The 14,336-nt window shown below is 36.2% G+C and overlaps 1 protein-coding gene across 3 annotated transcripts in view; it reads right to left on the bottom strand.

Annotated features, from left to right (window-relative positions):
- Nucleotides 1-14,336, bottom strand: part of CENPC (centromere protein C) — a 269,756-nt gene that overhangs the window by 252,406 nt on the left and 3,014 nt on the right. For all 3 annotated transcript variants that reach the window (XM_063603799.1, XM_055111478.2, XM_063603800.1), the window contains exon 2: nucleotides 12,752-12,814. In XM_063603799.1, coding sequence (XP_063459869.1) covers nucleotides 12,752-12,814 — 63 coding nt within the window. The remainder of the gene's footprint in view (nucleotides 1-12,751; nucleotides 12,815-14,336) is intronic.

Here is a 14,336-nt window from a genome sequence, read left to right as displayed (position 1 = left end):
AAGTCCCAGCTACTCGGATGGCTGAGGCAGGAGAATTGCTTGAGCCAGGAGGTGGAGGTTGCAGTGAGCCAAGATCACGCCACTGCACTCCAGCTTGGGCGACGGGAATGAAATCCTGTTTCAAACAAAACAAAACAACCCCCCTGCCCCCAGCCCAAAATCAAAGTGGATGCAGCAAGTTACTCTTCTTTTGGCAGTGTATCAAAGTCTCTGCAATTTCACAACCTGGCTGTGCAGGCTTGGTCTTTAGAAGGGCATGCTTACAGGGCTAGCCCTTGGTTGGCACTTGTAAACTTGGCTCTTGAAATATTTCCTACACTAATAAATCTAATTTTCTTTTTTTTCTAGTTACCTGAAATAAAACCCATTAATATTTAGATTTTAGTTTCTCAACTACTAATGTAAAATGTAACGTTAAGAGCATCTCAAGTTTTGATAAGAGCACTTCATTATTTTCCCATTTTAATTATGATTCTTTTTTATGTGTTAATCCAAAGTATATTTTGAAATTTCTAATTTTATGGGAAATTTTTAAGTTATCGTTTGTATTAATTTCCCGCTTAAATGCATTGTGAATAGATATCACAATCTGTGTAACTCTTTAATATTTGAGAATTTCTTTGGTCAATTTTACAGTTGCATGTGTTCCTGAAAAGAATATGGATTCTACAGCTGTTAAAGACACAAGGTTCTTTATATATGCATTAGGTTAATTTTAATAATCATGTTGATGAAATCTATACCTGTTTGGGTTTTTTGTCTGCTTGTTTTCTTGATTACTAAAAGCAACATTTCAAAAATCTTCCACTACAACCATAAATTTGTCTACTGTCTTTGTATCTCAGTACCTGAACCGTGCCTGGCATGTAATAATAACTGAGTTTTTACTATGCACCACATGTTGTTTTAAGTGTTTTACTTGTATTAACTCATTTATTCCTCACAAAAATACTATGAGATAATTTCTATTATTATTCTCATTTTTACAGATAGGAATACATAAGCACCTAGAATTAAGTAAGTAGTGGAGGTTAAGAGTCAATCCAGGCAGTCTAGCCTTAGCATCCATACTCTTAACTATTATGCCACAATGCATACAGATTAAGAAAGCCAAATCATTCCTCAAGGTTTATGAGAGAGAGAGAAAAAAACAACCATCAGTTCCCTGACCTAATTCTTTCCTACCCTGATTCCCACTCCCCAAAGATAACTAGTCTCAATTTTTTAGTCATTTCTCTTAATATTTACTCCCGTATTTCTAAACAACACGTGTATACTTTTATTTCTTGATTTTTTGAGTTTTATATATTACCTATTAACTTCCTACTAAGAAAGATAAATGATCTTTCTGAAACAAATCTAGTCAAACCATTTTCCTGCTTAAAAAACCCCAATGGTTTTCTATTTCCTTTACAATAAAGTCTAAATTCTTTAGTCACAAGGCATTCATGAACTAGTCCCTGCTTAGTTCTCTAGTCTCATCTTTTGCCTCAGGATGAATCATACCCAATTTAGATGAGACTGGACTTTTTTGAGTTGATGTTTGAACAAGTTCAGATTTTTTTTACTACTGGGATGTAATAAAAGTATTTTGCATTATGAGGACAAAAATTTGGGGGGCCAGGAGCAAATGCTACACTTCGAATGTGTTTCCCGGAATTTGTGTGTTGGAAACTTAAACCCCGTTAGGTAGGACCTAATGGGAGGTGTTGCCTAGCGGGAGGTGTTTAGGTCATGAGGCCTCTACCCTCGTGAATTGATTAATACCATTATTGTAGGAGTGGGTTCATTATTGTGGGAGTGGGTTATATCTAAAAGTAGGTTCAGCCCCCTATTGCCCTCTCTTACTCTTGCCCTTCTGCCTTCCACCATGGGACGATGCAGTAATAAGCCCCTCACCAGATATGACCCCTTGATCTTATACTTCCTAGCCTCCATAACTGTGAGCCAAATAAATTTCTGTTTAGTCACCAAAGGGAAAGGTAATAATTAAGTGCCTTCTTTGTACTAAGTAATATGTCAGGTACTTTGCAGTTAAATAACACTTAAATGCTGTGAAGTTCATAATGTTAATAGGTAGTAAAGATGGGATTAAAGAGCTGAGAGTATAACTGCAAGTCCAGCATTGTTACATTACAGCTGACTCATACTAAGTGACCATATAACAGTGAATGTAGCAGAAATCCCTATCGATTAAAAATTCACCCTTTTATGAAAGAACAACATCTCCCTATAATTTTTACCCACTAGTCTTAGTTTTATTCCCTTGGGGCCATAGAGAACTTGTCTAAATCCTTCTTTGATGTAATACCCCTCCAAACATTTGAAGATGGCATTCAGGTTCTAGAGTTTTCTTTCTCTAAACTAAACATCTCCAGTTCCTTAAACAATTCCAAGCATAACATCATTTTGAGTCCCCCTCAACACTAATCACCTTCTTATGGACACACTTCATTATCTTCATCATGCATGCATATATTTATTAACATACCGATTTCAAGCCAGTCACTTGCTTGGGGTTCACTGTGCAGAGATCATAATAACAACAACTTCATATGGCTGCTACGAGGATTACATATTAAATAAAATATGTAAACTACTAGAATCCCTGTGACATGGCACTGGGAGAGACAGATAGACAAAAGATGAGTGGTTGCCTGAAGAAATGAAAGTTGGAGTGATAAGAAAAGAATTATAAACGGGCATAAATAAAATGTTTGGGTGTAGTAGGGTGCAATGGCTCACACCTGTAATCCCAGCTATTTGGGAGGCTGAAGCGGGAGGATCACTTGAGACCAGGAGTTTGAGACCAGCCTGGGCAATACGGTGAGACACCCATCTCTACATAAAAATGTGAAAATTAGCCAGGTGTGGTGGCACACACCTGTGGTCCTACCTACTCAGGAGGCTGAGGTGGGAGGATTGCTTGAGCCTAACAGTTTGAGGTTACAGAGAGCTATGATCACGCCACTGCCCCCAAGCCTGGGCAACAGCAAGATCCTGTCTCTTAAAAAAAAAAAAAAAAAAAAAAAAAAAAAAATCAAAAACAACCTATAGCTTTTACATAAAATCTTTAAGACTATGTTTTTTTTTGGTTTTTTTTGGTTTTTTTGAGACAGAGTCTCACTCTGTCGCCCAGGCTGGATTGCAGTGGTGCGATTTTGGCTCCCTGCAACCTCTGCCTCCCGGGTTCAAGTGATTCTCCTGTCTCAGCCTCCTAAGTAGCTGGGATTACAGGTGCGTGCCACCATGCCTGGCTAATTTTTGTATTTTTAGTAGAGAGGGGGTTTCACCATGTTGGTCAGGCTGGTCTCAAACTCCTGACCTTGTTATCCGCCTGCCTCAGCCTCCCAAAGTGCTGGGATTACAGGCGTCAGCCACTGCACCCGACCAATATTATCCTTAAGATATAAAATATTATTATTCCTATTTACACATGAGAAACTGTGTAAAAGAAAGATTAAGCAACTAGCTTCAGTTCATATAAAAGTCAGGATTGGGATATGAACTCTTACATCTGTCTCCAAAGGCCATGTTAATTCCACTGTACCAATGTTTCTCTAATAAGTAGATATTTGCTGAACATCTACTCATTTTACATTTAAAGTATGTAGCTGTATGCACTTAAAAATGAAGGTCTTGAACTTGGAAGGAAAAATCTGAAGAGAGACTCAAATATCACTAACATAAAGAGATACCTAAAATCATGGGAATAAATGATGTGAACTAGAATATGAACTAAGAAAAATCCTCATCTTTAGCTCCCAGTCATAAGTGAGAATATGTGGTATTTGGTTTTCTGTTCCTACATTAGTGTGCTAAGGATAATCGCTTCCAGCTCCATCCACGTCCCTGCAAAGGACATGATCTCATTCTTTTAAATAATCAGTACCACAAACCCCCATGACGCAAGTTTACATATGTAGCAACCCTGCATTTGTACCCCTGAATTTAACAGTTAAGAAAGAAAAAGAAAAATCCTAAAGCTGGAACCTGGCATTTATGATGCAGGAAAAAAGAATTTAAGAAAAATATCTGAGAAAGAAGAGTCATAGTAGTAAAAGCAAATTCAAAAAGACTGGTATTCCGGAAGCTAGAGGAAAGCGTTTCCTCTAGGATTACACTAGAATAAAAGGTTTAGATGCTTAAAGTAGTATTACATCTAAAGACCTAGGAATGTCCTGATTCTGCTTTGATATTAACCCTTTCTTCATATAGTGATCTCTACAAAGGAAATTATATGCAAGGAAGAACAGAATAGATAAAAATACCATGTTATTATCATCTGAATCAGCCTTAATCACATTCAATGGAGGGTTCTTTCATAAAAGCAGCTAGAAAACCAAGCCTGGAGTCCTAAATTGGGACTCATTCATTTCTTCAGATACATCTTGTGATCAGCAGACTCACGCACATCTTCAGAGAAAAAGAAAGAAATGGCCAGAGAATAGGCTCAAGTCTAATTCACCTAACAATAAAGACCAAAAATAGAGAGAACTCAGAATACCATCAGAGGTAGTAAAAAAATAAAACCCCTCTGAGAGAGAGAGAACGCAGAATACTATCAGAGGCAGTCCAGAATAAAACCCCTTTGAGAGAGAGAACTCAGAATACCATCAGAGTCAGTCCAAAATAAAACCCCTCTGAGATTCTAAGAAAAAGTTTAGAATCTGTTGATCAGTAAACTATGAGGTGGCTTAAGATTCAGTAGTAATAAGAAAAATAAAATTTTTCTCCAGAAAGATGCTTTGTTCAACTGGGTACTAAAATTGCTCTAAAATATATTTCCTAGTTAAATATAGATGTACAAATATTAAAAACATCTTAGTTGATATTTAAGATTTGTAGATTTTTTAAAAGGTTTAGTTTTATAGGAAAATCTAATTGTTTAGAAGGAAAATTATAACCTAAGACACAGTTATTTATGTCTGTAAAAAACCTGTGTATCTAGTAAATACTAACTAAATTTCAATAATAGCATCCAGGAAAACAAAAACAATAGTGGATATTTACTAGATTTCAATTACGCAGAGTCCCTGACTTATGATGGTCTAATGTACTGATTTTCCAACTCTACAATGGTGCAGAAGTGACACACCTTCAGTAGAAACCATACTTTGGGTACCCATACAACCATTCTGATTTTTTACTTTCAGTACAGTATTCTCAATAAATTGTATGAGATATTCAACACTTTATTATAAAATAGTCTTTGTGTTAGATGATTTTGCCTAACTATAGGCTAATGTAAATGTTCCAAGAATATCTAAGATACGCTAGGCTAAGATGTAATGTTCAGGTTAGGTGTACTATATGCATTTTCAACTTAACAATATTTTCAACTTATGGGTTTATCAGGACATAACTCCATTTTAAATCAAGAAGCATCTGTATAGTATACAAGTATCTAGGAGGAAATAAACAACATTTGAAGTATCAACCTTACATATCTCAACATATAAGATGCCAGAAAGTTACACTCTTTAATTTTCAGGAAAAATGAATTTACATGTATCTGGGCTGTTATAAAGACACTCATTTGCTCAAAATGCCCCAAATGCCCCAATTCCTGAGAAAAGAGAAATGTTTGTTTCTCTATCTAACTTTTTTGGCTGTCAGAATTTTCCAGATATAAAGGATGGTCTTATTGCAGCAGCTTCATGTCAGAATTCAGAAGTCAGGGAATGTGGTACCTGGCCAGTAATACTGGTTTTTGCCTAAGGATGGAATGTGTAAGTGCCTTCTTAGTATCATCACTTCTTCTATTGTTAGTACCATCTGCACCTTTTTCAGACTTTTTTGTCATATCCTTAGTTTTGGTTCCTGCCCAGCCACTGAACTGCCAACTACTTAGGCAACGTACCTAGTCTTAGGTTCCAGACTACAAGCCAATCTGAACCCACTGTCTTCCCTAATCATTCAATAATCATTTAATGAGTATCTTCTAAGACTCAGACACTGTCACAGTCTACGACTTAGAAAAGCTCATGGTCTGACAGAGTTGACATACATGTGAACAAATACTATGTTATAATGTGCTTATTTAATAGCAATAAAAATAAGATGCTTTAGGGCTAAGCAGAAAGGAGGAGAAGTAACTCAGGCAAGATATCACAGAGCAGACATAGGAGTGAGTTCTTAAAGGATCACTGGAAGGTATTTTTGAGGCACAAAAGAGCATTACAGGAAAAGACAGTTGAGGTAAAAAGGTATAAACTGCAATTACCTATCTTATCTTTGGTAAAAAAGTAGTCTAGTATGGCCAGTGTATTCAGAGGAAAAGGTGGTTGGGGCCTTCAATAAATGGTGCTGGGAAAACTAGATTTCCAAATGCAAAAGAATGAAACTGGACCCTTATACCATACAAAATAATCAAATCAAAATGAATCAAAGACTTAAATGTAAGATCTGCAACTATAAAACTCCCAGAAGAAAATAGGAAAGAGGCCTCATAACACTGGTGTTGGCACAGATTTCCTGGATAACACCAAAGGCACACACAACAAAAGCAAAAATTGACAAGCGGGACTATATGAAACTAAAAACCAGTAAAGGAAACAATCAACAAAATCAAAAGACAACCTACAGAATGAGAGAAAGTATTTATAAACCATGTATGTGATAAGGGGTTAATAATATCCAAATGAATGCCTATAACTCAATACCAAAAAACCCCTGAACTGACCCAATTTTTAAAAATGGACAAAGAGTTTGAATAGATCTTTCTCCAAAAACATGCACATAGCCAACAAGTATATGAAAAGGTGCTCAACATTCACTAATCATCAAAGAAATACAAACCAAAACCACAATGAGAGATCACCTCACACCTGTATGGATGACCATTATAAAACAAAACAAAACAAAACAAAACATAACAAGTATTGGCAACAATGTGGAGAAATTGGAACTTTCGTGCACTGTTGGAAATGTAGAATGGTGTAGCTGCCATGGAAAACAGTATGAAGCTTCCTCAAAAATTAAAAAATAGAATTACCACATAATCCAGCAATTCCATTTTGGGTATTTCTCCAAAAGAATTAGAAACAAGATCTTGAAGAAATATTTGCTACACAGATCTGCTATATGACAATGTACACAGAGTTAAAAATATAGTTGTCCCGTGAACAACATGGGTTTCAAACGCACAGGTCCATTTATATGCAGATTTTTTTCAATAAATATACTGAAATTTTTTTTGGACATTTGTGACAACTTGAAAAAACTCACGGATGAACTTTGTAGCCTAGAAATATCCAAAAATTAAGAAAATGTCATGAATGCATGAAATCTATGTACATATTAGTCTATTTTATCATTTACTACCATAAAATATACACAAATTATAAAAAGTTAAAATTTATCAAAACTTATGCGTACACTTACAGACCATAGATGTTGCCATTTGCAGTTAAGAGGAATGTAAACAGATGTAAAGATGCAGTATTCAGTCATAAGTGCATAAAAGTCACTGTAGTAATCTGCACTACTGTAATAATTTTGTAGCTACTTCCAGTTGCTATTGTGGTGAGCTTAAGTGATGTATCTGGTTAAAGCGCATGTGACTCTATTCATCTTTGCCTGAGCAGTTCCTCTCTCCAGTAAACTGAATATTGCAGGAAAAAGTGATGTCTTGATATTCTTGCATATTTTTTCATCATGTTTAATGTGCAATACTGTAAACCTTGAGTGACATCATGGGACCCACACAAAGTGCCACCAGTAATGTTGCAAGTGCTCCCAAGAAGCTGAGAAAAGTCATGACATTACAATAAAAAGTTGAATTGCTTGATTATGTACTGTAGACTAAGGTCTGCAGCTATGGTTGCCTGACATTTCAAGATAAAATGAATCCAGTGGAAGGACCATTGTAAAAAAAAAAAGAAAAGCCATCATTGTAACTACACCAGCAAGTATGAAAACCTTGCACTTTTTGTGAAAGATTTTTTTATCTTATATTGAAAATGCAGCACTGATATGGGTGCAGGATTGCTGAAAGAAAGTCATAGACTCTAACATGATTTGAGAAAAAGCGAAGTCATTATAAGACCACTTAAAGCAAAAAGAAGGTAAAGGATATAAAGCTGTAGAATTCTTTTTTTTCCATAGGTTACTGGGGTACACAGGTGGTGTTTGGTTACTTAAGTTCTTTAGTGGTGATTTGTGCGATTTTGGTGCACCCATCACCCAAGCAGTAAAGCTGTAGAATTTAATGCCAGCAAAGGATAGTTTGATAACTTTAGAAAGAGGTTTGTCTTAAAAAAAAAAGTCAGACACAACATGAGAAGCAGCTTCTGCCGATCAAGAGGCAGCAATGAGTTTCCAGACGCCATAAGGAAAATCACTGAAGAGAAAGGATATCTACCTGAATAGGTTTTTAATGTAGAAGAAAGTGCTCTATTTTGAAAAAAATTGCCACAAAGGACATTTATTAGTAAGGAAGAGAAGCAAGCACCAGGATTTAAGGCAGAAATGGATAGTTAACTCTACTGTTTTCTGCAAATGCTTTCAGGTTTATGATCAGGACTGCCCTTACATATAAAGCTGCTAACCCCTGAGCATTGGAGGGAAAAGATAAACACCAGCGGCCAGTCCTCCGGCTACATAACAAGCAGGCCTGGACAAGAACCCTTTTTCTGGATTGGTTCCATTGATGCTTTGATTCTGAGGTCAGGAAGTATCTTGCCAGCAAGAACTTTTAAAGCTCTTTTGCTATTGGACAATACACCTGGCCACCCAGAACCCCGTAAGTTCAACAATGAAGGTGCTGAAGCGGTCTACTTGCTTCAAAACACAACATCTCAAATTCAGCTTCTAGATCAGGGCATCATAAAGGACCTTTAAGGCTCATTACACATGGTACTCTATAGAAAGGATTGTCAATGCTATGGAAGAGAACCCCAAGAAAGAGAACATCATTAAAGTCTGGAAGATTATACCACTGAAGATGCTATCATTGTTACTGACATCAGACAATCTGGCAGAAGGGTTCCGACGATTCAAGATTGCATTGATTTCTTTAATGACATGGACCCTTCTACAACAGGGGCACCAAAAAGAAACTAAAGAAAATGACAGGAGGATCAGTATTGTATAGAAACATTTTTCCAGAAATGAGAAAGCAAAAAAAGTCACATAGTAGTTACATATTTCCATAGTTACACTGTGTGTGCCTGCCTCTCTTTCCCTACCCTTCTGCCTCCACCTCTTTTGATTCTGCCACCCCTAAGACAACAAAACCAACTCCTCCCCTTCCTCCTCCTCAGCCTACTCAACATGAAGACAACAAAGATGAAGACCTTTATGATAATCCAGTTCCATCTAATGAACAATAAATATATTTTCTCTTTCTTACATGATTTTCTTAACATTTTATTTTCTCTAGCTTACTTTATTGTAAGAATACTGTGTATATATACAGTATATAATACATATGATATTAAAAATGTGTGTTAATTGATTATTTACATTATCAGTAAAATTTCCAGTCAATAGTAAGGCTATTAGCATTTAAGCTTTGGGAGAGTCAAAAGTCATATGTGGATTTTCGACTGCACAAGAGGTAGGGTGGTAGGGGAGTTGGCACTCCTAACTCCTTCATTGTTCAAGTGTCAACTATACTATACTACACACTTAAAAACTTGTTAGTAGGGTAGAGTTCATGTTATGTGTTTTTACTACAATAATAACTTTTTAGAAGGTAAGTTGGAGTTATGTTCAAAATAACTCGGTAAGCTATAGTATTTGGACTTGTACTATGAGACAAAATGGTCGGAACTGTGGCTGTGTGAAAGAGAACGGAGAGAAAAGAGAACTTCTGGAATTTATCTTTATCTTACCCTACCTTCATCAAGCTTACTGATGAAATCTATCTCCCTGAGATGTTAAGAGGCTAAGGATCCTCATTTCATGCCTTGTCCCTAAAATAAATCATTGTCCAAAGTCCTAGGTCTTATACTAGTCCCCATAAGCAACAGATACAGATTTTTAAAAAGAAAACATACAGCTGGGCACGGTGGCTCACGCCTGTAATCCCAGCACTTTGGGAAGCCAAGGTGGGCAGATCATGAGGTCAAGAGATTGAGATCACCCTGGCCAACATGGTGAAACCCCATCTCTACTAAAAAAAATACAAAAATTAGCTGGGTGTGGTGGTGCATGCCTGTAGTCCCAGCTACTCAGGAGGCTGAGGCAGGAGAATTGCTTGAATCCAAGAGGCGGAGGTTGCCATGAGCCGAGATCGCGCCACTGCACTCCAGCCTGGATGACAGAGCAAGACTCCGTCTCAAAAAAAAAAAAAAAAAGAAAAAATACAAAACTACCAAATCTTCAGATTCAGTCACTATAAAAAAAAAAACCCTCAAACATTTAAGTTAATTTTTAAAATCTAAGAAAATAAGAGCTGGTTATTGTGTGAAAATCTCACATTTTGGCATTTTGGTCTTTGTAATATATACATCTTTGTATTTCTTTTTTTTTTTTTTTCTTGACATGGAGTTTTGCTCTGTAGCCCAGGCTGGAACACAGTGGTGCCATCTCAGCTCACTGCAAGCTCTGCCTCCCCGGTTCATGCCATTCTCCTGCCTCAGCCTCCCGACTAGCTGGGATTACAGGCGCCCGCCACCGCCACCACACCCGGCTAATTTTTTGTATTTTTAGTAGAGATGGGGTTTCACTGTGTTAGCCAGGATGGTCTCGATCTCCTGACCTCGTGATCCACCCGCCTCGGCCTCCCAAAGTGCTGGGATTACAGGCATGAGCCACTGTGCCTGGCCACATCTTTGTATTTCTACTAAGAAAACCTGTATGTAGTCAGTAACTCTTTTAGTATTCCCTAATAATTCACTCTTTTAGTACCCACATAAATTTCTGGCTTCCTGCCCTCACTATGACAAATTCTTAAGGAAGATATTAAAACTCAAATATGCACATTGGTAAACAACTAGATGTTTGCAATAAGACGTGCATACAAAGTGCTAACAGCTACACCAAAAGATACTCTCCGTCAAACAAAAGAAAATGGCTTACCTCTAATAATAACAGCTAAACTGCTATATTCTATAACTCTCAGTAAAGCAAACTGCAGCCTACTTACGTAGCATTGTAAATGGAAAGTTTAGTCACTGGCCTACTGAAAATTATGTTTATCAGCATTACAGGGTTGGAGGGACATTAAAAAAGTTTCACAAGGATTAAACTAAAAAATGAATAAAATTAGTCAATACTATCTCAAAGAAGTGCCATTTGTTAAACCAAGAAAAACATGACCAAAAGGACATTAAGAATATAATTATAGATTAAGAATCCCAACGTAAGAGTCCCACTCTCCCTTTTTGCTTACTATCTTCAAGCCACACTGACTTGCTTGCTGTTTCGCAAGAAGGCAAGCTTGCTCTCATTTCAGAGATTTTACACTATTTCTTCTGCTTAGAATGTTCTTTCTTAAAAATCTTGAAATAGTTGACTTCTTATCACTTAAGCCTCTGTTAAAATATTGTATTACAAATATCACACACATCATTTCTGATCACCCTATCAATAAAATGGCTACTCTTATCCTTAGGTCACTGCCTAACTCATTAACCTGTCATAGTTTCTTCAAATTACTTACCATTAACTGTTTGTCTGCCACTCCTACCAAAAAATGTATGGTCTTAAAAACTCACTACTGTAATCCAAATACCTAAAACAGTACCAGGCATTTAATAATAATAGATAACCCTGTGCTACACACTGTTTTAAGCGGTTTAAATGTACTAATTCAGTTAACCCTTATACAACAACTTAAGGTGACTTCTAAACCATATTTTATAATCAGGAAATCATCTGTAAAATAATTTTTACATGAGCAAGATTGTTAGTCTTTTATCTCTTTTCCCAAGCATAGAGTACAAAACAGGATTTGGACTCAACATGCCAGATGGTATGTATTAGCTCCTAATAAAGTGCCCATTATTGACTCTGCATCTTTTTCTTTACTTTAAAAAGTATTCAAATTTCATGAAAAAGTATAGTTTAAAAAGTCTCATCAAATTTCATTCAAATCACAACTATTCAATCATACAATACTTTAATTACTAAAAAAGTATTCCAATTTCCTGAAAAAGCATAGTTTTAAAAGTCCCATCAAATTCCATTCAAATTACAACTCTTCAATCACACAGTATTTCTCCACTGTCTATAAATTACAGAACAGGAAATATTTTAATGAGATTACAATGAAGTAATCATATTCTCTAGATGTTATTGTATGACTAAAGTGAAATATTATTCTTCATCAACTCCTGCACTATCAAGAACTTAAATACGTATTATTGTCCAAAAATGAAAGGTTTATTTTGCAAGGGCAGCAAAATCCTTCTTAGTCCTATCACCTAAACCTAAAACAACTGAGATTTAAATATTATCCGAATGTAGATTAAAAAAATCACAGAAACTCTAATTTTAACTTGAGAGGAACTCTTTATATATATGTGTGTATATATACACACACATACATATATACACACATATATATATACACACATATATATACACATATACACATATATACACATATATACATATACATATATACACATATATACACACACATATATATACACACATACATATATACATACACACATACATACACACACACACACATATATAATTCTGCATAGGCCGAATGGTATCTTCAAAGAGACTACTTGATTATTTGAGAACAATTAATGGGGAAAATAAGTTTCAGTTTCTATGAGACTCTTACCTGTATAATGCATCATCGATTTCCACAGATGCTGTTGACATAATGGGCAAATTTTTATTTGTGCTGGAAAAAAAAACATGGTTATTAAATATTCACATTTTATAATGTAATATTTGATTACTTGTGTGATCAGATTCACCAGTTACTAAAGGTTTTCACAAACCAAACATATATTTTATTAACAACCACTTTACTTATATTTTTTAAATGGCCTGAAATTAAATTATCGGATTGCTTGTTCTATCCTGTGTAAATTTTAAGATTACAGAGCTCATCATCTTTTATTCTCAGATCTCAGGTGTTGTTTTATCACTGGTACATAAATACATATATATATATTTTTGTTGTTGTTGTTGTTGTTTGTTTGTTTGTTTTCTTTTTTGAGATGGGAGTCTCACTCTGTTACCCAGACTGGAGTGCAGAGGCACGATCTTGGCTTACTGCAACGTCCACCTCCTGGTTTCAAATGATTTTCATGCCTCAGCCTCCCAAGTGGCTGGGACTACAAGTGCACACCACCACATCCAATTAATTTTGTAATTTTAGTAGAGATGGGGTTTTACCATGTTGGCCAGGCTGGTCTTGAACTACTGACCTCAAGAGATCCACCCGCCTCAGCGTCCCAAAGTGCTGGGATTACAGGCGTGGGCCACTGTGCCCGCCTGTTTGGTACATATATTCTAATGGATCTGTATTTCAGCAATTCTGTACCATGAACTTTCTCTATATATACACTCTTCCTAGATAAACTCATTCAATCCTATTGATGAATATATATTGATTATATTGAAACTTATTTCTCCACGTGTGATCTTTCCTCTGACCTCCAGATTGTATACAACTGCCAAAACAATAACTATTCTGATGTCTTAACTGGTATCACAAACATAACAAACTCCAAAGAGAATTCAATTACCCCTGCTTAATCTATTCTTCCTGTCTTTCCTAACTCATTTTCCGCTACCATCATTTACTGGGTTGGGCCTGAAATCTAGGCATCTTCTTGCTTAAATCATTCCCCAATTTTCTCCATCTGAGACCTGTTAGCTCTACCTTCATAAGATATCTCAAACCTGATCACTTCTTACTATTTCAATCAGTACAATCTCAAGCCAAACCATCATCACATTTCACCTGGGCTATTTCAAAGACCTCCTAGCTAGTCTCCTTATTTCTAGTATTGCCCTTCCCCTTCATTCTCCATAAAACAGTCTAAATATCTTAAAATGCAGTCAGAAATTATTCCCTGAATTTGGACTACCCTTCAGTGGATTTCCTTTACTCTTAAAACAAAATTCAAACACCTCACTATGCTTGAGAGGGCCAATGTGTCCTGTCTCCCAATTATCTCTCCAATTTCAACTCCCACCAGTCTCCGTTTTCGCTTACTATCTTCAAGCCACACTGACTTGCTTGCTGTTTCGCAAGGCAAGCTTGCTCTCATTTCAGAGTTTTTACCTATTTCTTCTGCTTAGAATGTTCTTTCTTAAAATCTCGGAATAGTTGACTTCTTGTCACTTAAGCCTCTATTAAAATATTGTGTCACAAATACCACACACCTCATTCCTGATCACCCTATCAATAA

The sequence above is a fragment of the Pan paniscus genome, chromosome 3, assembly GCF_029289425.2.
Source record: "Pan paniscus chromosome 3, NHGRI_mPanPan1-v2.0_pri, whole genome shotgun sequence".
NCBI lineage: Eukaryota > Metazoa > Chordata > Mammalia > Primates > Hominidae > Pan > Pan paniscus.
Note: the sequence above shows the minus strand (reverse complement) of the source record. Positions and strands in the feature narration are given on the sequence as shown.